This window comes from Schistocerca cancellata, chromosome 1 (genome assembly GCF_023864275.1).
Source record: "Schistocerca cancellata isolate TAMUIC-IGC-003103 chromosome 1, iqSchCanc2.1, whole genome shotgun sequence".
In the NCBI taxonomy this organism is placed as follows: Eukaryota; Metazoa; Arthropoda; class Insecta; order Orthoptera; family Acrididae; genus Schistocerca; species Schistocerca cancellata.
This window is the reverse complement of record NC_064626.1, coordinates 1,269,572,866-1,269,597,158: the sequence shown is the minus strand read 5'-3', so window position 1 is coordinate 1,269,597,158 and position 24,293 is coordinate 1,269,572,866. Positions and strand designations below refer to the sequence as shown.

Here is a 24,293-nt window from a genome sequence, read left to right as displayed (position 1 = left end):
AACTCTTCACGCAGTATCGTATCTCCCATTTCATCTTCATCTACATCCTCTTCCATTTCCATAATATTGTCCTCAAGTACATCGCCCTTGTATAGACCCTCTATATACTCCTTCCACCTTTCTGCTTTCCCTTCTTTGCTTAGAACTGGGTTTCCATCTGAGCTCTTGATATTCATACAAGTGGCTCTCTTTACTCCCAAGGTCTCTTTAATTTTCCTGTAGGAAGTATATACCTTACCCCTAGTGAGATAAGCCTCCACATCCTTACATTTGAACTCTAGCCATCCCTGCGTAGCCATTTTGCACTTCCTATCACTTTCACTTTTGAGATGTTTGTATTCCTTTTTTCCTGCTTCATTTACTGGATTTTTATATTTTCTCCTTTCATCAATTAAATTCAGTATTTCTTCTGATACCCATGATTTCTACTAGCCCTCGTCTTTTTACCTACTTGCTCCTCTGCTGCCTTCACTACTTAATCCCTCAGAGCTATCCATTCTTCTTGTACTGTATTTCTTTCCCCCATTCCTGTCAATTGTTCCCTTATGCTCTCCCTGAAACTATGTACAACCTCTGGTTTAGTCAGTTTATCCACGTGCCACCTCCTTAAATCCCCACCTTTTTGCAGTTTCTTCAGTTTTAATCTACAGTTCATAACCAATAGATTGTGGTCAGAGTCCACATCTGTCCCTGGAAATGTCTTACAATTTAAAACCTGGTTCCAAAATTTCTGTCTTACCATTATATAATCTATCTGATACCTTCTAGTATCTCCAGCATTCTTCCATGTATACAGCCTTCTTTTATGATTCTTGAACCAAGTGTTAGCTATGATAAAGTTATGCTCTGTGCAAAATTCTACCATATGGCTTCCTCTTTCATTTCTTACCCCCAATCCATATTCACCTACTATGTTTCCTTCTCTCCCTTTTCCTACTCTTGAATTCCAGTCACCTATGACTATTAAATTTTCGTCTCCCTTCACTACCCTGAATAATTTCTTTTATCTCATCATACATTTCATCAATTTCTTCATCTGCAGAGCTAGCTGGCATATAAACTTGTACTACCGTAGTAGACGTGGGCTTCGTATCTATCTTGGCCACAATAATGCGTTCACTATGGTGTTTGTAGTAGCTTACCCGTACTCCTATTCTTTTTATTCATTATTAAACCTACTCCTGCATTACCCCTATTTGATTTTGTATTTATAACCCTGTACTCACCTGACGAAAAGTCTTGTTCCTCCTGCCACCGAACTTCACTAAATCCCACTGTATCTAACTTTAACCTGTCAATTTCCCTTTTTAAATTTTCTAACCTACCTGCCCGATTAAGGGATCTGACATTCCACGCTCCCATCCGTAGAACGCCAGTTTTCTTTCTCCTGATAACGACATCCTCTTGAGTAGTCCCTGCCGGGAGATCCAAATGGGGGACTATTTTACCTCCGGAATATTTTACCCAAGAGGACGCCATCATCATTTAACCATACAGTAAAGCTGCATGCTCTTGGGAAAAATTACGGCTGTAGTTTCCCCTTGGTTTCAGCCGTTCGCAGTACCAGCACAGCAAGGCCATTTAGGTTAGTGTTACAAGGCCAGATCAGTCAATCATCCAGACTGTTGCCCCTGCAACTACTGCAAAGGCTGCTGCCCCTCTTCAGGAACCACACGTTTGTCAGGCCTCTCAACAGACACCCCTCCATTGTGGCTGCACCTACAGTATGGCCATCTGTATCGCTGAGGCATGCAAGCCTCCCCACCAACGGCTAGGCCCATGGTTCAAGGGGAGTAAAATATAGAGATGTGGTATTGTAATGTTTTGTGGTGTAGAGCAAACTTCTGCATGTTCCACCCCCCCTCCCCCCCCTCAATGTGTTTATGAGAGAAATGCTAGATAAATTTGCAAGTGCATTGAAGCTGCCAGTAAGTGATGTATTCATTCTACGTTCATCTGCAGATAAAATTTACATAAGACAGTGTGATTAATTTCCTCCAGTTTATTCAGGTCTTCAAACCCTTGTGTGTATCTAAGTACTTCTGCATGAGATGGTTTCCTACATTATATAACTTTTGTATTCTAGTTTCCCAAAAGATGAACAGTGTGTCAAAATATGGCTCCACAAAATAAAAAGAAAGAATTTCGTCCCTACAAAATATTCTAAAGTGCACTCTAAACACTTAGCTGCAGAATGCTTTGATAGTGATGCATTGGCACCCAATACAGTGTGTTTGTAAGATAACTAATTGGAACAAAGATTTGACAGTATGAATTAGTGCAATAGAAAACCTAAAAAAATATTATTGGCTGTCAAATAAATAAAGCAGGTCGTGTAAATTGCTTATTTACAGTAACAATTTGATTGCTACGAATGCGTCTCCCCCCACCCCCCCCTCCCCCCTTCCCCCTTCCCCATGATGCTTCGGTGGCCAATACACTGTCATTGTGAAGTAATTAATTCGACAGCATGAATAAATGTAATAGAAAACCTAAAAAGGTATTGTTGGCTGTCACTTCTTTTCCCGCACCGGGAAAAACGTAAGTAAAGTGGCACTGAGCTATGATACTGTGGAGGAAAAGCACAATACTCATGCTCTTCACAGCTTTAAAACTATTTCAGTTCCAGGTATAAAATTGTTAAAATGTCTATAAAATGTGTATACAAAGTTTCAGGATACTTCCGAAGGTGATCTATCTGTTCTAGCAAATTAATAACACTCAAAATACGCTAAGCACTATACGGACTAAAATGTGCTGTCCCAATACCACGTCACTTGAGCAGCAGGAGATGTTACACGAAGATTTCTCGTTTTGCTCATCCGAATGCTCACTCCATAGAGAGATTTGTACTCTTATCAGGCTGATGCACAGAGCAATCTTAGTTGTAGTGGGGAGGTGGGTAGTTTCCACGTGACCCGTGTTTAAGTTTAGTGATTTTGCTGTTTCCTCTTCGTTTACCGTATTTACTCGAATCTAAGCCGCACCTGAAACATGAGACTCGAAATCCAGGAAAAAAAATTTTCCTGAATCTAAGCCGCACCTGAAAAATGACTCGAAATCGAGGAAAAAAAAATTTCCTGAATCTAAGCCGCACCTGAAATTTGAGACTCGAAATTCAAGGGGAGAAAAAAGTCTTAGGCCACACCTTCAAATCGAAACAATGTTGGTCCATTGTAATATAAGGGACAATTTAGGTCGAATGAATGACGATACAGCTACAGTAGTTCGGTTCGAGTCGTAAGCTTAGCAGTTAAGCTATACCAGGTAGCCATTGCTATGCGTCGGGCACTCCGTCCGTATTTATACGGGTACCCTTCCTTTTTCACGTGCTTCGTCTGGTTTGAATTGATTGCTTATTTTTCTTTGATATGATAAGTGCCGTTCTCTTTGTTATAGGTTTTTACGTCACTCTAAGCTAAAAATGTATTACTATACTGTGTCATGCATTGTTTGTTGCATTCTGTGTTTACGGCCTGTCGCCGCTCGCGGCATGGCTTGCTTTTGTGCCCACTACCGCCGCTTACAATTAAAAAAAAAAAAAAAGAGAGAGAGAGAGGGAGGAATCGTCTCATTAGCGAAACAATGGCAAGAGACTGTTATTTGTTGTTACTTACACTGCTGCTTTCTTTGATAATGATCAACAAGAACCAAATAATAGAATGCGTATGATAGAAGATGTTCTGAACGAGAGTTTAGCGAAAATTTTTCTCCGTTTGAAAATCTTTGCAGACGCCTCTTTAGTACATTACATTCTACACAGAAATTAGAGGCATCTTAGATTTAAAAATCTAGTCAATTGCCGTGCTTCATTTCTGACTGTATCACTATCAGGCACAAGAATAATACGAATATAAACATGACATGATATGTGTATTCTTCCGCGTTTGCTGTTGTCTCACTCTAGTTTCGTTGTTAATTAGGCAGACAGGTTAAATGAGATAGCAGCAAACACGAAAGAATACATGGCAAAATGTTTATATTCGTATTATTCTTATTGTGAAGAGAATAATGCATGTGATTCACAATTCATAAAAGTTCCTATTAGCAACCATCTCTTCTCCAGGTAAGAAAAGATTCAGAACATAGAGTTGGCCATATTGACAAACATCCCAAACAGTCTCGCCAATCGGATTTTCGTAGTACATTGAAATGCTGCTAAATTAGAAGATGAACTGTACTTAATTTGTATTTACTATGTTGGATAATGTATGAAAATACAGTGGTCGAAACTCGGGGCGGAGAAAAAAGCTCGTCTTCCACAATTTTTTTTTTTAAAATGACGCAGAGGTTTTGGCGCCAGTATTTATCTTTGTGCCTGCAAAGCATGCCTGTGTAGCACTACATATATTCGACGGCAGAAGTTAGTTGTGGCGGCACCTACCAACATTTTTCAGAACTTCCGCTTACTTTGCACTCGATTCTAAGCCGCAGGCGGTTTTTTGGATTACAAAAACCAGAAAAAAAGTGCGGCTTAGATTCGAGTAAATACGGTATTGCTCTCATGTCAAGTGGCCGGGAGCTATCAAGTGAATTAATATACATCCACATAATTACGGAAGACTGAAATATGTTATTAGTTTCAGATTTTATTTTATTTCCACCCTTCTGAGCGCATGAACGGGCACAGACGAACTGTCCGCCTAGGTGATGTCCAATACCCAGTAGCAGAGCATGCCCTCCAGCGTAATTCTAGGGACCTAGGAACCTGCTACACCGTATGTGCCATTTGGCTTCTCCCACCCAACACCAGTCCCTCGGAACTGCGGAGATGGGAACTTGCACTCCAACACATCCTTTCAACTCGCCATCCCCCTGGACTAAACCTACGTTAACCAACCTCACTCCCATTTACTCTTCAGTCATCTCTTTCCCTTTCCTCTTTAGCCATTCACGCATCTTTTCATCGTACAGTTTCGTTTATCTTTATACTATATACCTCTTTATTTCTGTATGCATCCTCTTCATTTTGAAGCTGGCACAGTACTTACAGTAGAATATTTTTGGCTTCCCTCTGACACCCATGCCTCCATCTTTGCTACCCTCCCTGTTTACCTTTCTCCTGTTGTTTCATAACCTGGGTTGTGAGTAACTGAATCCACTTTCCCTTCTTTCTCTTTTTCCCCCTCTCTCCTCCCTGACGAAGGAACAAAGTTCTGAAAGCCAGGATAAAAATTTTATGTTCTGTTTTGTGTATCTATCGGCTGTACTGAGCTGAGGTAAGTACTGACCAGCCCCTCTATCTCTTTGCCAGTATTTGCAGCACTATATTAATTTAAACCATTAACTTTTTCTATTTGTGCGTTGGCGCTACTTAAGTGATGTTGCTATTGGCTGACACATCGCATGTCCTATGCTCTGAATATCTGCTGTCATCGGCTAACGAGATCATGTGACATGAGCTATGACTGGCTTATAAAAGTGCTTTTGTAATCGAATTTAAGCAACGTAGATGTTGCTGCACATCAAAGATTGTTCCAAATCATGTTTTTGTCCCCAAGTTTCGCTTTCTAATGTGCCGGGAAATTCTATGATGGTGTATAAAACTATAACCATTCAAAGGATTGATAAGTTTTACAATTCCAAGGAAAAGTATACTGTCACTTAGCACAGAAAAGGTGTATTTTCACCCAGGAGAAAGTTTTATTTTTAACCAGAAAATCCGGGAAAAATCTGGGAATTTTTTTCCATGTCTGCGTATACATCCTGTTGTTGTGCTTTCCTGAACATACAAAAAGGTTTAAATGTGCTACTCTTTTACTGTGTTTCAGGCATGCCAGGGTGACAAGTTGGATGGTGGGATTACACTGAGAACGGAAACAGATGGTGCCCCACTTTCATATAGGATTCCAACGCAAGCAGACTTCCTGATAGCATATTCGACAGTTCCAGGTAAATCATAATATTTTTGTAAGTGCAGCTTTAAGACCAATATTGTACAAAATAGTAAATCCTGGACCAGTTTGTCAGAATTTATTTCAAGCTATAACTGTAATAAAATATGAACTGGATAGATTCCTGGTCATCACGTACAGGAGGATTAATCAAATGAAACTGTATAAACATTTTCAAGTCTCAAACATATGCATACTTACATACAGGAGGCACTGAATGGTTGTCTGTGAAAATCAGCTTTCAGACAAAGTCCTTCATCAGACACACACACACACACACACACACACACACACACACACACACACACAATTTACATATGCAAGCTTTTGGAGGCAGTGGTTCCTCCTCCTGGCAGAATGGTTGAAGGGCAAAGGAGGAGGGGTGAAGGAAAAGTCTGGAGAAGTTTAGGAAAAGGGGTAGAAGTCACCCAGAACCCGGGGTAAGGGGAGACTTAAATGGGATGAGAAGGAAAGACTGAAGGAATCAGTCTTTTATTCTCATCCTGTTTAGTAAGTTTCCTCTGACCCGGGGTTCTGGATGACTTTTCCAAACTCTACCCCTTTTAAACCTGTTCAGACCTTCTCCTTCACCCGTTTGTCTTCAACCCTTCTGCTAGAGGAAGGAGCCACTGGCTCTGAAAGATGGCATACGTAAGAACTGCGTTATATGTTTGTTCTCCTTCCGACGGTTAGTGGGTAGACTTTTTTATCTACCCAATTACATTATATTGTCAAAAACTGATAATCTTTGTTGTTATAATCTTTACAGGGATATTGTAAACATGAAAAGTGATATCACACTTATTGTGGGCAGTACACTAACAAATCGTGTGAAGTACCATAGTTAAGAGCTTGAACCAGCCACTAATTCAGCAGCATAGCAGAAGGGCCTCCATGGGGTAAACTAATAATAGCTGGGAGCTTTGACTCAATCCATAAGGTTTGTTTGGGAGGCAGCAGTTTTTGACAAGAGTGGGACACGGCTGAAATCTAGCTACGTTGTTGCTCTGTCTGTATATCAAAGAAGTAGTAAATAAAAGGAAGGAGAAGTTTGGAAAGGGAACTAAAGTTTGGGAAGAAGAAGTGAAAGCTTTGACATCTGGCGATGACAGAATAATTCTACCAGAGACGAAAAGGAGTCGGAGAATCAGTGCAATGGAGTGGATAGCATCTTGAAAAGTGATTACAAGATGAATTAGTTTCTTCAACAAAAATAAAATGCGAGTAATGCAGAGTAGTTAAATTAAATTGGGCAATGCTGAGCAAATTGTTGGGTGGGCAGAGAGAAGAATGAAATACTCAATTTTGTCATTGTAAATCATTACTCCATGGAGGATCATAATACAGTTATTTCAGTTACTGCGCAGGTGACAAGAGTGGCAGATGGTTAGATAAGCAGTTGCAGAATAGAAAATTACCAGTATAAAGGCAACTAGACCAATGAGATACATGTGAGGTTCTACAGATATTGTGCCAAAGAACTTACTCCCATTCATAACTCTACCATTTGGTCTGCTTTAATGATACATGCCACCTCTTGCCTATTCACCTCAAGGATTTAATTGTGTACCTCCTACTGCTTGTAATTTTAGGAAATGGGCAATGAAAGGTTCAACTGCCAACAGTTAATAGTGGATCACTGTCTGTATGATTTAATATTCTGAATGTATTCCTCATTCCAGACCAATTTAACTCCTCAGTTTTGGCAATGTTCCATATGCCACACTTCACACTGAAGCTATAAGGCCGTCAGAATGTGGCACAAATAATTAGCCTGAACACATTAGTGAGTGCGACTAATCAATGCAGACTCAGTTTCGCAACTGGACTGTCGCCACTGCTGTGCTCAATAACATAAGAAAACAGCACGAGTAAGACCAAATATATCTACATAGCAAAAGTAATCAGGTTATGGTTAAAATTTACACACAAGATATATTATACTTAAAGGTTCATTACATAAGTGGTAACAATATGTTCAGAAATGATGAACAAACATTAGAAGGTGTCAGAGAGAAATTCGTGACACATATAAATAAATAAATGTTTGTACATAAATAATTCCTGTGAACTTTGAGCATCTGGACATGAAAATGTTCAATGTCCCACTATTTTACACTCCTGGAAATGGAAAAAAGAACACATTGACACCGGTGTGTCAGACCCACCATACTTGCTCCGGACACTGCGAGAGGGCTGTACAAGCAATGATCACACGCACGGCACAGCGGACACACCAGGAACCGCGGTGTTGGCCGTCGAATGGCGCTAGCTGCGCAGGATTTGTGCACCGCTGCCGTCAGTGTCAGCCAGTTTGCCGTGGCATACGGAGCTCCATCGCAGTCTTTAACACTGGTAGCATGCCGCGACAGCGTGGGCGTGAACCGTATGTGCAGTTGACGGACTTTGAGCGAGGGCGTATAGTGGGCATGCGGGAGGCCGGGTGGACGTACTGCCGAATTGCTCAACACGTGGGGCGTGAGGTCTCCACAGTACATCGATGTTGTCGCCAGTGGTCGGCGGAAGGTGCACGTGCCCGTCGACCTGGGACCGGACCGCAGCGATGCACGGATGCACACCAAGACCGTAGGATCCTATGCAGTGCCGTAGGGGACCGCACCGCCACTTCCCAGCAAATTAGGGACACTGTTGCTCCTGGGGTATCGGCAAGGACCATTCGCAACCGTCTCCATGAAGTTGGGCTACGGTCCCGCACACCATTAGGCCGTCTTCCGCTCACGCCCCAACATCGTGCAGCCCGCCTCCAGTGGTGTCGCGACAGGCGTGAATCGAGGGACAAATGGAGACGTGTCGTCTTCAGCGATGAGAGTCGCTTTTGCCTTGGTGCCAATGATGGTCGTATGCGTGTTTGGCGCCGTGCAGGTGAGCGCCACAATCAGGACTGCATACGACCGAGGCACACAGGGCCAACACCCGGCATCATGGTGCGGGGAGCGATCTCCTACACTGGCCGTACACCACTGGTGATCGTCGAGGGGACACTGAATAGTGCACGGTACATCCAAACCGTCATCGAACCCATCGTTCTACCATTCCTAGACCGGCAAGGGAACTTGCTGTTCCAACAGGACAATGCACGTCCGCATGTATTCCGTGCCACCCAACGTGCTCTAGAAGGTGTAAGTCAACTACCCTGGCCAGCAAGATCTCCGGATCTGTCCCCCATTGAGCATGTTTGGGACTGGATGAAGCGTCGTCTCACGCGGTCTGCACGTCCAGCACGAACGCTGGTCCAACTGAGGCACCAGGTGGAAATGGCATGGCAAGCCGTTCCACAGGACTACATCCAGCATCTCTACGATCGTCTCCATGGGAGAATAGCAGCCTGCATTGCTGCGAAAGGTGGATATACACTGTACTAGTGCCGACATTGTGCATGCTCTGTTGCCTGTGTCTATGTGCCTGTGGTTCTGTCAGTGTGATCATATGATGTATCTGACCCCAGGAATGTGTCAATAAAGTTTCCCCTTCCTGGGACAATGAATTCACGGTGTTCTTATTTCAATTTCCAGGAGTGTATTTTAATCACTCACAGCTTTTGCAGGTCCTAAGCTTTGTACAGAGCTTGACTGTCATTTACTTCATCACACGCAAGTGAAGTATTGTGTTGTTGTGCCCCCCCCCCCCCCCCTGCCTCACCTTCTTGCATAGGCTATACCGTAAGTGTCATGGCATCCCTCACTGGCACCTCATGAACAGCAGAGGAGAAAGAGGCCATAATATTTGGCAGTACAATTCTCTGTGCCCGTTCCATTAAACATATTAATTGTTGTCATCTGTATTATAGTTTGAAACAGTTCGTTGATGTAATTTTATATACACTAATGAATTTCTACACAAGTCAAAATTGTGAAAGACATTATGAATTATCACTCGACTGTAAACATGAAATTTCTTTCTCTTCGCTTTACAATCATTTTTTCCCCTCTTTCTGTTTCCAAAATTTTATACATTTCTCTTATCTTTCTTCTTCCCACATTTTTTCGATCCACTGTTCTACCTCAAATTCTTCTTTACGACTACTGTTAAGTTCAGATTGCTATCCTCACCATACTTGTGACGGTTTAGTAAATAACATACCTTGTTATGTCAATCCTGGGACTGATACTCAATTGAGAATGTTGTTTCTAACTCTGCAGGTGATGTAAAATTTTCCATGCTGAACATTCCCTGTGTGTAGCCATTAAAAATACGTTTGCTATACACAAATACTGATTCATTTGAAATCCTTGAACATGAAACATTAAATTGTCCATTGGGAACGAGATGGAAAGAGCTCAGCATTGCCATTATGTTTACCCATGACGAATTTATCCAGTTAGCTGTCATTAATTTCAAGATCAGAAGCATGTCCTTGGTTCAATAGACAGATTTCTTTTTGCTGTGAGATTGAAACTGAACTCGAGCAAACTTGGCTTCTTCCTCTGTTTACTGTCCTGACAAAGGAACTGTCTAGTCCTACGAATCAAAACCTGCTCTGAAAATTTTTATTCAGGAAGAATAGAGCAAAAGAAATGCAGTGGCAGAATTTTCGCTGCTAAGACACACTGCAAGTATACCGGGTGATCAAAAAGTCAGTATAAATTTGAAAACTGAATAAATCACGGAATAATGTAGGCAGAGAGGTACATATTGATACACATTTTTATCTCTCTATCTACATTATTCCTTGGTTTATTAAGTTTTCAAATTTATACTGACTTTTTGATCACCCGGTATTTAATAAAATGTTGAAATTTGCTAAATTATAGCTTGCTTGGCAGATGGATAAATGTGCACCCCTGCCGTAGCTGAAGCAGATAGCTGGCACATATCCTTGGTATAAACAGATAACAAGCCACAATGTGAAAGGAATTTGTAAAGCAAATTTCAGTTTCTGCTGATCCTCTGACACAATTGTTTAGCTACTATTTGTTCTAATTTGCAACTCATTTAACATCCATAATAATTAGCAGTTTTGTTTTCAGTATCGCTAAGTGTTAACAATGGAGACAAAACTGAATTAATTTTCTTCATGTTTTGTTTGTATTTGCTTGCTAATAGCATCTGTCTTTGTGCAGGTTCGAGGTTCACAATAATGGGAAATCCAATTAATGTTTGCAAACTTGCAAAGATGAAATATAAAGAATGTGGTATGCAATCAAAAGCATCTACTTCGCTGAATTGTTACTTATTAGTTAATTTCTGGGAATTCATTCAAATTATGTCGATATTTTGTTAGAAATAGTGTAAACAGTAGAAGAATCAGGAAGTAACTGAAGATCCATGAACTGACTTTAGAAAGATGATTATTGCGCTAGCTATAGCCCAGAACAAAACTGCATTTCCTTCCTAGCCCAAAGAAAAGGTGTACAATAATAGCTTTTAGTGACAAAGGAAATGCTGTACATTTTTAGTGAAACAATTGAGAGAGAAAGTACTTGCAGTTAAGCAGTGTGCAAAGCTTGCTTGCAGTTAAGCAGTGTGCAAAGCTGGTTCATAAAAATCTTGAAGTTAACTGTATAAATGTAAGAAAGAGTTACACGAAGTATGAAATATGTGCTAAAATGAAATTCGCCAATGTGTGAAAGAAAAAGCATTCGAATGATTTAAAACTGTTCATTTCAGTCAGTTCAGCATTAATGAGGGAGATGTAAGAGACTAGGCCCTCTGAATTACATGAAAGATAAACTATGCTGGCTTACAGGCTTCTTCAACCTGGTTAAACAGATTCAGTGAATGATGAAGATATGCTGAAAAATAAGGCCTTCAAATTTTTTATGTGAAAACTCTTAAAGCTTTTTAAATAAAACAACTATTATTTAACAGTCTGTGTCTTTATTCTTCACATCTGCAAATTTGCAGCCCTCTGCCGCTATAAGGTTCTGAATTGTAAAGTGTAATATAATGATGTTAGTGTGTGAGAAATGGCATGCTATAGTCGAGGTTAGAGTTCAAAGACTTCATCCACACACACGAACACACACAGTTCCCTCTCCTCCTGCATGACAATGTCACACCACACAAAAACACTGCAACATCCACAACAATCTGATGCCTTGAATTCATAGTTACCGATCATCGTCATCCATATAGTCCCGACTTTTCATCTGTTTCCAGAACTTAAGTGCTTTAGAGGACTTCACTTTGGTAGTGATGAAGTGGTTCAAGCAGAGCTGGTGGTGTGGCTCCATCAACAAAGTCAGTGATGGTATCAACAAACTGGTCACTTGTTGGGAGAAATGATCATAGCCAGGGTGACTTGGTTATGACATAAATACGTAGACATGAAGAATAAAGGTGTAGAACTTCAATAACCTTTATTTAAAACTTTGGAGGCATTATTTTCAGCATGTCCTCATATTTGGTACAGGAATTGGCAAAATTACAAAGTTTTTAGAGGACATGTCCTGTGTGCAAACTGCACTTTATCATTTCAAGCAAAAAAAAAAAAAAAATGCTTCTGCAGTCAATGAATGCTATTACACATTTGAATACAATGATGCTGGTGATAAGTATCAGTGGGTTACTATTTCTGCAGTTTTATATGTCTTCAAGAACCTCTAGGCAAATCAGCACCAAAAATTTAAAAAAGAGAACTGTTTTGTTGCTGAAATCTTGTAATCGAATTAGCAAAATCTGGAAAAATGAGAGAGAATAATTTTTAAAGTTATGCCCGAAGCGTCTTCATACCAGATGCAGAAACTAGCATTGTTTCAGTTGGACTCTTGATCTGGATGTTCTTTAGTTTCATGTTCCATGGATCATTTTGCATGGCAAATCTTACAGTAATAGAAATTCTTCTATGGAGTAGGAGGGGTTGTCAAGGAGAAATTTTTTTCTGTTTTTCAAATTTTACCTTGCTGTCAGTCAGACATTTAATATAGGGCATAAGTGGTAAAAATTTTAGTTGCAGAATTTTACACATCTTTTTGTTCTAAAGACAACCTTAATGTGGTCTAATGAATGTCATTTTTTCCTCTGGTATTGTAATTATGTAAATCATTGTTCTTCCTTGAAGTGCAATGAATTATTTACAATGAACTTCATGAGGGAATAAATAAATTGGAAAGTCAAAATGCCCAACTCCTTAAACAGACATCTACAAGATGATCATGTGCGAGCACCACATATTATTCTTAAAGCATGTTTTCGAGGAATGAAGACTTTCTTTCTTTAAGATGAGTTACCCCAGAACATAATTCCATAGGACATTATTGAATGAGAATATGCAAAATATGTTAACTTACTGATTTCTCTTTCCCCAGGATTTGCAGGAATCTAAGTGCAGATGTGGCTAAATTACCTACTGGGTTATTCTAAATGATGGACCCATTTAAAAAAAAATTGTATGTATTCAAGTACAAATCCAAAATGAACAAACTTTATACCAGTGAAAAGAGAAAGTTTCAAAGTTTTTGGTGGGGAGACTGTGATGGTTTCATAAGCGGCCGGTAGAGTTCGTGCGGCGATAGGGCTGCCATTCTGTTTCACTGTCAGTTGTGAGTGAGATGGCAACTGTGGAGCACAAGGTTTTCTGCATTCTTGTTAGCGAAAAGTGAGTTGCAAATTGCAGTGTAGTGGGCATTTCGTTCCAAATTCGGTATTTAACCACCAGCATTAGCCGTTGGTTTAAGCAATTTAAACAGACTGGGAGTGTGTGCAAAGGAGAAAGCACAGGCCGACCTCATGTATCAGCGGATGATATCTGACGGATTCAAGAAAGCTTTGTGCGCAGTCCCAGTAAGTCTACCAATAGAGCCAATCAAGAACTTGGAATACTCCATCCAACTGTATCGAAAGTTATGAGATGACATTTGCTGGACAAGCCCTACCGATTACAACTTGTGCAGACTCTCAACCCGAATGACAAAGAGAAGTGTCTCGCATTTTGTGGTTATGTGCTAGCAAAGATGGAGGATGACACATTTCTACAGCATGTAATTTGTAGCGATGAAGCGATGTTCCATCTTGGTGGAAAAGTCAACAAGTACAATGTTCGCATACGGGGTTTGGAAAATCCACATTCACCATTGCAACAAGAAAGAGACTCACCGAAGATCAACGTGTTCTGTGCCGTATCCCATACAAAGGTTTATGGACCATTTCTCTTTGCAGAAAGAACTGTAACGAGAGTCACCTACTTGGATATGTTGGAACAATGGCTGTTCCCTCAAATTATGGAAGATTCCCAGGACTTGTATTTTCCAACAGGATGGAGCTCCACCCCATTGGCACCATGATGTATGAGGGGCTTTGTGAATGATTCCCTTCTTCAGCACTGGATCGGTCACAGGGGACTTGAGGAGGACCTGGCTCCGCACTTCTGGCCACCGAGATCACCTGATCTCACACCCTGCGACTATTTCTAATGGATTATGTGAAGGAAGCTGGTTACGTCCCACCTCTACCAACCACTCTGAACAATCTGAGGAACATTATCACTGTTGCCATGCAGTCAGTAACAGCAGATGCACTTTCGCGTGTGTGGGATGAGTTTGGCTACCGTGTCAATGTTTGATGTGCAGCCAACTGTGGCCACATTTACCATTTATAAAATTTATTGCATTTCTATTAAATACTTATTTAAACTAATCAATTACAAATTATTAAGTTGATATCAAATATTATGAAAAACTTTGAAACTTCCTCTTTTCATTGGTATAAAGCTTGTTCAGATTGGATTTGTAATTGAGAATAACTATGAAGTTTCGAAAATGGATCCATCATTTAGAATAACCTTGTCTTTAGGAGGATGATGAAAAGACAGTTTATGTAATTCTGAGTACACCCGGAACGTATTGTCATTCATCCAATTGATAAAGAAGTTTTTATATGTTATAGCGCATTTCAGAAACTTGTTGGACTGTATGGTTTCTGATAGCTCTTTGTCATTTCAGGTTTATTAGCGGAACAGTATTGTTAAAATTCAGTCATTTTTGCAGTCAGCTTGCATCAACACGCTTTACAAATCTGATCAGGTGTGCCTGCTAAGCAGCAAAATATTCAGAACAATGGCCACAATCATTTATTACTCCAATAAAATTAGTAAATACTGTGAAGTGTCCAAATGCATTATTCTTCCCTTTATCTGGTGTGCCTTGTGGAACGCAATGGTTTATTTTCGTCATCTAATAGACACAATCTATTTGCGCAACAACTACAGGGTATAAACAGGGAATTGTTCCAGATATATAACATTCAAGAATTATAACAGCTGTGCTACAGGAATTTTTATAAAATACATAATGTCAAGTATTGAAAGTTCCGATAGGTGGAAGTAGTCTGTAATGAAACAACATATTTCTTGATTTTCTTTCTTCATCTAGTCTCTTATGTAACAATTACACCTGCAGCAGTTTAGCTGCATATATGAACTGGAAGTTATTCAAAAAATTAACAATTTGAGACATTTTTGGAATGGTTTAAGTGCTCAAAACTTGCACATTCTCTTGTCAATGCTGATTCAAGCGCTAGGCAGAAAGGGCTGTACAAACTGCAGTTATAAGCGATTCTTCATGCAGCACATATCTGCTTGTGTCTGTGTATGTGTGGATAGATATGTGTGTGTGTGTGTGTGTGTGTGCGAGTGTATACCTGTCCTTTTTTTCCCCCTAAGGTAAGTCTTTCCGCTCCCGGGATTGGAATGACTCCTTATCCTCTCCCTTAAAACCCACATCCTTTCGTCTTCCCCTCTCCTTCACACTCTCCTGATGAAGCAACCGTTTGTTGCGAAAGTTTGAATTTTGTGTGTGTTTGTGTTTGTTTGTGTGTCTATCGACCTGCCAGCACTTTCGTTTGGTAAGTCTCATCATCTTTATTTTTAGATATATTTTTCCCACGTGGAATGTTTTCCTCTCTCTCTCTCTCTCTCTCTCTCTCTCTCTCTCTCTCTCTCTCTCTCTCTCTCTCTCTCTCTCTCTCTCTCTATATATATATATATATATATATATATATATATGGTTATAATAGAAGGAAACATTCCACGAAGGAAAAATATACCTAAAAACAAAGACGATGTGACTTACCAAATGAAAGTGCTGGCAGGTCGACAGACACACAAACGAACACAAACATACACACAAAATTCAAGCTTTCGCAACAAACTGTTGCCTCATCAGGAAAGAGGGAAGGAGAGGGAAAGACGAAAGGATGTGGGTTTTAAGGGAGAGGGTAAGGAGTCATTCCAGTCCCGGGAGCGGAAAGACTTACCTTAAGGGGAAAAAAGGACGGGTATACACTCACACACACACATATCCATCCACACATATACAGACACAAGCAGACATATTTAAAGACAAATATATATATATATATATATATATATATATATTTAAAAAGAAAGATGATGAGACTTACCAAACAAAAGCGCTGGCAGGTCGATAGACACACAAACATACACACAAAATTCTAGCTTTCGCAACCAACGGTTGCCTCGTCAGGAAAGAGGGAAGGAGAGGGAAAGACAAAAGGATTTGGGTTTTAAGGGAGAGGGTAAGGAGTCATTCCAATCCCGGGAGCGGAAAGACTCACCTTAGGGGGAAAAAAGGAGGGAAAAAAGGACAGGTATACACTCGCACACACACACATATCCATCCTCATATACACAGACACATGTCTGCTTGTGTCTGTGTATATGAGGATGGATATGTGTGTGTGTGCGAGTGTATACCTGTCCTTTTTTCCCTCCTTTTTTCCCCCTAAGGTGAGTCTTTCCGCTCCCGGGATTGGAATGACTCCTTACCCTCTCCCTTAAAACCCAAATCCTTTTGTCTTTCCCTCTCCTTCCCTCTTTCCTGACGAGGCAACCATTGGTTGCGAAAGCTAGATTTTGTGTGTATGTTTGTGTTTGTCTGTGTGTCTATCGACCTGCCAGCGCTTTTGTTTGGTAAGTCTCATCATCTTTCTTTTTAAATATATTTTTCCCACGTGGAACGTTTCCCTCTATTATATTTATATATATATATATATATATATATATATATATATGGAAACATTCCACGTGGGAAAAATATTTCTAAAAAGAAAGATGATGAGACTTACCAAACAAAAGCGCTGGCAGGTCGATAGACACACAAACATACACACAAAATTCTAGCTTTCGCAACCAACGGTTGCCTCGTCAGGAAAGAGGGAAGGAGAGGGAAAGACAAAAGGATTTGGGTTTTAAGGGAGAGGGTAAGGAGTCATTCCAATCCCGGGAGCGGAAAGACTTACCTTAGGGGGAAAAAAGGACAGGTATACACTCGCGCGCACACACACACACACATATCCATCCGCATATACACGGACACAAGCAGACATTTGTAAAGGCAAAGAGTTTGGGCAGAGATGTCAGTCGGGGCGGAAGTACAGAGGCAAAGATGAAAGACAGGTGAGGTATGAGCGGCGGCAAATTGAAATTAGCGGAGATTGAAGCCTGGCGGATAGCGAGTAGAGAGGATATGCTGAAGGGCAAGTTCCCATCTCCGGAGTTCTGACAGGTTGGTGTTAGTGGGAAGTATCCAGATAACCCGGACGGTGTAACACTGTGCCAAGATGTGCTGGCCGTGCACCAAGGCATGTTTAGCCACAGGGTGATCCTCATTACCAACAAACACTGTCTGCCTGTGTCCATTCATGCGAATGGACAGTTTGTTGCTGGTCATTCCCACATAGAACGCTTCACAGTGTAGGCAGGTCAGTTGGTAAATCACGTGGGTGCTTTCACACGTGGCTCTGCCTTTGATCGTGTACACCTTCCGGATTACAGGACTGGAATAGATGGTGGTGGGAGGGTGCATGGGACAGGTTTTACACCGGGGGCGGTTACAGGGGTAGGAGCCAGAGGGTAGGGAAGGTAGTTTGGGGATTTCATAGGGATGAACTAAGAGGTTACGAAGGTTAGGTGGACGGCGGAAAGACACTCTTGGTGGAGTGGGGAGGATTTCATGAAGGATGGATCTCATTTCAGGGCAGGATTTGAGGAAGTCGTATCCCTGCTGGAGAGCCACATTCAGAATCTGATCCAGTCCCGGAAAGTATCCTGTCACAAGTGGGGCACTTTTGGGGTTCTTCTGTGGAAGGTTCCGGGTTTGAGGAGATGAGGAAGTGGCTCTGGTTATTTGCTTCTGTACCAGGTCGGGAGGGTAGTTACAGGATGCAAAAGCTGTTTTCAGGTTGTTGGTGTAATGGTTCAAGGATTCCGGACTGGAGCAGATTCGTTTGCCACGAAGACCTAGGCTGTAGGGAAGGGACCGTTTGATGTGGAATGGGTGGCAGCTGTCATAATGGAGGTACTGTTGCTTGTTGGTGGGTTTGATGTGGACGTACGTGTGAAGCTGGCCATTGGACAGGTGGAGGTCAACGTCAAGGAAAGTGGCATGGGATTTAGAGTAGGACCAGGTGAATCTGATGGAACCAAAGGAGTTGAGGTTGGAGAGGAAATTCTGGAGTTCTTCTTCACTGTGAGTCCAGATCATGAAAATGTCATCAATAAATCTGTACCAAACTTTGGGTTGGCAGGCCTGGGTAACCAAGAAGGCTTCCTCTAAGTGACCCATGAATAGGTTGGCGTACGAGGGGGCCATCCTGGTACCCATGGCTGTTCCCTTTAATTGTTGGTATGTCTGGCCTTCAAAAGTGAAGAAGTTGTTGGTCAGGATGAAGCTGGCGAAGGTAATGAGGAAAGAGGTTTTAGGTAGGGCGGCAGGTGATCGGCGTGAAAGGAAGTGCTCCATCGCAGCAAGGCCCTGGACATGCGGAATATTTGTGTAATAGGAAGTGGCATCAATGGTTACAAGTTGGTTTCCGGGGGTAACAGACTGGGTAGGGATTCCAGGCGTTCGAGAAAGTGGTTGGTGTCTTTGATGAAGGATGGGAGACTGCATGTAATGGGTTGAAGGTGTTGATCTACGTAGGCAGAGATGCGTTCTGTGGGGGCTTGGTAACCAGCTACAATGGGATGGCCGGGATGATTGGGTTTGTGAATTTTGGCAAGAAGGTAGAAGGTAGGGGTGCGGGGTGTTGGTGGGGTCAGGAGGTTGATGGAGTCAGGTGAAAGGTTTTGTAGGGGGCTTAAGGTTCTGAGGATTCCTTGAAGCTCCGCCTGGACATCAGGAATGGGATTACCATGGCAAACTTTGTAAGTAGTGTTGTCTGAAAGCTGACGCAGTCCCTCAGCCACATACTCCCGACGATCAAGTACCACAGTCGTGGAACCCTTGTCCGCCGGAAGAATGACGATGGATTGGTCAGCCTTCAGATCACGGATAGCCTGGGCTTCAGCAGTGGTGATGTTGGGAGTAGGATTAAGGTTTTTTAAGAAGGATTGAGAGGCAAGGCTGGAAGTCAGAAATTCCTGGAAGGTTAGGAGAGGGTGATTTTGAGGAAGAGGAGGTGGGTCCCGCTGTGACGGAGGACGGAACTGTTCCAGGCAGGGTTCAATTTGGATAGTATCTTGGGGAGTTGGATCATTAGGAGTAGGATTAGGATCATTTTTCTTCGTGGCAAAGTGATATTTCCAGCAGAGAGTACGGGTGTAGGACAGTAAGGAGTCATTCCAATCCCGGGAGCGGAAAGACTTACCTTAGGGGGAAAAAAGGACATGTATACACTTGCACACACACACACATATCCATCCGCACTTACACAGACACAAGCAAACATTTGTAAAGGCAACGAGCTTGGGCAGAGATGTCAGTCGGGCGGAAGTAAAGAGGCAAAGATGTTGTTGAAAGACAGGTGAGGTATGAGTGGCGGCAACTTGAAATTAGCGGAGATTGAGGCCTGGCGGATAACGAGAAGAGAGGATATACTGAAGGGCAAGTTCCCATCTCCGGATTTCTGATAGATTGGTGTTAGTGGGAAGTATCCAGATAACCCGGACGGTGTAACACTGTGCCAAGATGTGCTGGCCGTGCACCAAGGCATGTTTAGCCACAGGGTGATCCTCATTACCAACAAACACTGTCTGCCTGTGTCCATTCATGCGAATGGACAGTTTGTTGCTGGTCATTCCCACATAGAAAGCTTCACAGTGTAGGCAGGTCAGTTGGTAAATCACGTGGGTGATTTCACACGTGGCTCTGCCTTTGATCCTGTACACCTTCCGGGTTACAGGACTGGAGTAGGAGGTGGTGGGAGGGTGCATGGGACAGGTTTTACATCGGGGGCAGTTACAAGGGTAGGAAGGTGGTTTGGGGATTTCATAGGGATGAACTAATAGGTTACGAAGGTTAGGTGGACGGCAGAAAGACACTCTTGGTGGAGTGGGGAGGATTTCATGAAGGATGGATCTCATTTCAGGGCAGGATTTGAGGAAGTCGTATCCCTGCTGGAGAGCCACATTCAGAGTCTGATCCAGTCCCGGAAAGTATCCTGTCACAAGTGGGGCACTTTTGGGGTTCTTCTGTGAGAGGTTCTGGGTTTGAGAGGATGAGGAAGTGGCTCTGGTTATTTGCTTCTGTACTAGGTCGGGAGGGTAGTTGCGGGATGCGAAAGCTGTTTTCAGGTTGTGGGTGTAATGGTTCAGGGATTCCGGACTGGAGCAGATTCGTTTGCCACGAAGACCTAGGCTGTAGGGAAGGGACCGTTTGATGTGGGATGGGTGGCAGCTGTCATAATGGAGGTACTGTTGCTCGTTGGTGGGTTTGACGTGGACAGATGTGTGAAGCTGGCCATTGGACAGATGGAGGTCAACGTCAAGGAAAGTGGCATGGGATTTTGAGTAGGACCAGGTGAATCTGATGGAACCAAAGGAGTTGAGGTTGGAGAGGAAATTCTGGAGCTCTTCTTCACTGTGAGTCCAGATCATGAAGATGTCATCAATAAATCTGTACCAAACTTTTTTTTTTTTTTTTTTTGCCCTCCGCTTTCAACAATAACGCTGCTACAAAATCCACTGTTTCCAGTTCACAAACAGTTCCTTTCAGCTATTAAGCTATTAAACAGTCTTTTTGGCCAGTTCCAATAACTTTCGCTTTTTTTCCATTTCCGTTTTTCCCACGTCACTGATCTTTTTTAGCCGCTTCCCACAGGTTTTAACGTCATTATTTCTTCGTCAGATAATTGTTAGCCTCATTTTCTCAATCTGCCACCACAAAACCATTACATTTACATGCATTTTTTTCTAAATTTTCCGGACTTGGTCCACCCTTCAACGTGTTTTGGCAGCAACACAACCACATAAGTCACACATCTTTGTTTGATATATATATATATATATATATATATATATATATACACTTAAAAACAAAGATGATGTGACTTACCAAATTAAAGTGCTGGCAGGTCGACAGACACACAAACGAACACAAACATACACACAAAATTCAAGCTTTCGCAACAAACTGTTGCCTCATCAGGAAAGAGGGAAGGAGAGGGAAAGACGAAAGGATGTGGGTTTTAAGGGAGAGGGTAAGGAGTCATCCCAGTCCCGGGAGCGGAAAGACTTACCTTAGGGGGAAAAAAGGACGGGTATACACTCGCGCGCGCACAACACACATATCCATCCACACATATACAGACACAAGCAGACATATACAGAGGTAAAGAGTTTGGGCAGAGATGTCAGTCGAGGCAGAAGTGCAGAGGCAAAGATGTTGTTGAATGACAGGTGAGGTATGAGTGGTGGCAACTTGAAATTAGCGGAGATTGAGGCCTGGTGGATAACGGGAAGAGAGGATATATTGAAGAGCAAGTTCCCATCTCCAGAGTTCGGATAGGTTGGTGTTAGTGGGAAGTATCCAGATAACCCGGACGGTGTAACACTGTGCCAAGATGTGCTGGCTGTGCACCAAGGCATGTTTAGCCACAGGGTGATCCTCATTACCAACAAACACTGTCTTCCTGTGTCCATTCATGCGAATGGACAGTTTGTTGCTGGTCATTCCCACATAGAAAGCTTCACAGTGTAGGCAGGTCAGTTGGTAAATCACGTGGGTGATTTCACACGTAGCTCTGCCTTTGATCGTGTACACCTTCCGGGTTACAGGACTGGAGTAGGAGGTGGTGGGAGGGTGCATGGGACAGGTTTTACACCGGGGGCGGTTACAAAGGTAGGAGCCAGAGGGTAGGGAAGGTGGTCAAAGGCAGAGCCACGTGTGAAAGCACCCACGTGATTTACCAACTGACCTGCGTACACTGTGATGCATTCTATGTGGGAATGACCAGCAACAAACTGTCCATTCGCATGAATGGACACAGGCAGACATTGTTTGTTGGTAATGAGGATCACCCTGTGGCTAAACATGCCTTGGTGCATGGCCAGCACATCTTGGCACAGTGTTACACCGTCCGGGTTATCTGGATACTTCCCACCAACACCAACCTATCCGAACTCCGGAGATGGGAACTTGCTCTTCAATATATCCTCTCTTCCCGTTACCCACCAGGCCTCAATCTCCGCTAATTTCAAGTTGCCGCCACTCATACCTCACCTGTCATTCAACAACATCTTTGCCTCTGCACTTCCGCCTCGACTGACATCTCTGCCCAAACTCTTTGTCTTTAAATATGTCTGCTTGTGTCTGTATATGTGTGTGTGTGTGCGAGTGTATACCCCTTTTTTTCCCCCTAAGGTAAGTCTTTCCGCTCCCGGGATTGGAATGACTCCTTATCCTCTCCCTTAAAACCCACATCCTTTTGTCTTTCCCTCTCCTTCCCTCTTTCCTGATGAGGCAACAGTTTGTTGCGAAAGCTTTAATTTTGTGTGTATGTTTGTGTTTGTTTGTGTGTCTTTCGACCTGCCAGTGCTTTCGTTTGGTAAGTCACATCAGCTTTGTTTTTTGATATATATATATCACACACACACACACACACACACACACACACACACACAGGGTGTCCCAGCTGTCTTGTCCACCCAAAATATCTCTGGAACAATAACAGCTATTGGAAAACGACTTTCACCGTTATCAATGTAGGACTGGGGCCCATGAATGTACATATTTGGAAACATTCTAAAACGAAAGCATATGTGTTTTTTAACACAAACTTATGTTTTTTTTAAATGGACCCCCTATATGTTTTCTTCAGCAATCCATAGCATGACAAAGCACATACACAATGGCGTTGATTGCATCGCAATATTCCCATTACATCCCGAGATATTGAGACGCGAAGTTGACGCTTAAAACACCCGACACGCGCTGCTAGCGCACTTCCTGAGGCTCAGGCGTGAACCCCATGCTGCCCGTAACCGCGCAGCAGACCGTATTATTCGTTTCGGACCTCTTGATAAGTATGGAAGTGTGATTACGCATGTCAATCACATCGCGATTACGGGCAGTATGGGGTTCACGCCTGAGCCTCAGGACGTGCGCTAGCAGCGCATGTCGGGTGTTTCAAGCGTCAACTTCGCGTCTTAATATCTCGGGATGTAATGGGAATATTGCGATGCAATCAACGCCATTGTGTATATGCTTTGTCATGCTATGGATTGCTGAAGAAAAAATATAGGGGGTCCATTTAAAAAAACATAAGTTTGTGTTAAAAAACACATATGCTTTCGTTTTAGCATGTTTCCAAATATGTACGTTCATGGGCCCCAGCCCTACTACATTGATACCGGTGAAAGTCGTTTTCCAATAACTGTTATTGTTCCAGAGATATTTTGGGTGGACAAGATAGCTGGGACACCCTGTATATATATACACACACACACACACACACACACACACACACACACACACACACACACACACACACACACACTTGCAGTGTGCATTAGCAGCTACAGTTTCGACAGTGCATTTCTTTAACTGTATTCTTCCTGTACGGAAAATTTCAGGGTTGGTGTCGACTTGTAGGATGATACCATTCCCTTGTGAGTACAATTAGAATGTTCAGTTTTTGTCTGTCTTATAAGCCTGTTTTACCAATCCATGAATAGTTGTTGCAAGTTGTTATAAATATCAATCACATTTTTGTTCAACCCCTTGTTCATATCAGCTCTCAATTTTTGATTATCTGCTTTCAGTTCTTGACCCAACTGATGATTGTTTCATTGGTCAACTTTTGCTCATGATCATCTAGTTTTTTGTACTTTTTTAAAATTATTAACACATCCTCCCTTCATAAATTATCAACATGATTGTTGTCTGTCACTGTCTGTACAGTTCAATGTGTACATTCAGTCCTGAACTTTGTCAGTTGCTTCTACAGTTTGAATGCTGTCAGTCAGTTCCAATTGATTAATAACATCGATATCAAAGCTATTTCAATGGCCACTGTCATCCTCATTAACGCAGTGGAAATTCTCACTTTCTCTAGCCATTATTGTTAAAATACGTACACTGCACACACAATTTTGTGATCTGAATAATCATTCATTGTTTGTATCTTCTTCCTTGGTCAGTGTTACTTGAAAAATTGAGGTTACACTAAAATTTAAAATTCATTCAGCATGTTTGGAGGCTG

At 42.1% G+C, this 24,293-nt stretch overlaps 1 protein-coding gene across 3 annotated transcripts in view; it reads left to right on the top strand.

Annotated features, from left to right (window-relative positions):
- The window catches only part of LOC126094986 (caspase-1-like), a 101,800-nt gene that overhangs the window by 48,907 nt on the left and 28,600 nt on the right, over nt 1–24,293 (top strand). For all 3 annotated transcript variants that reach the window (XM_049909659.1, XM_049909651.1, XM_049909644.1), the window contains exon 5: nt 5,772–5,892. In XM_049909659.1, the coding sequence (XP_049765616.1) occupies nt 5,772–5,892 (121 nt within the window). The remainder of the gene's footprint in view (nt 1–5,771; nt 5,893–24,293) is intronic.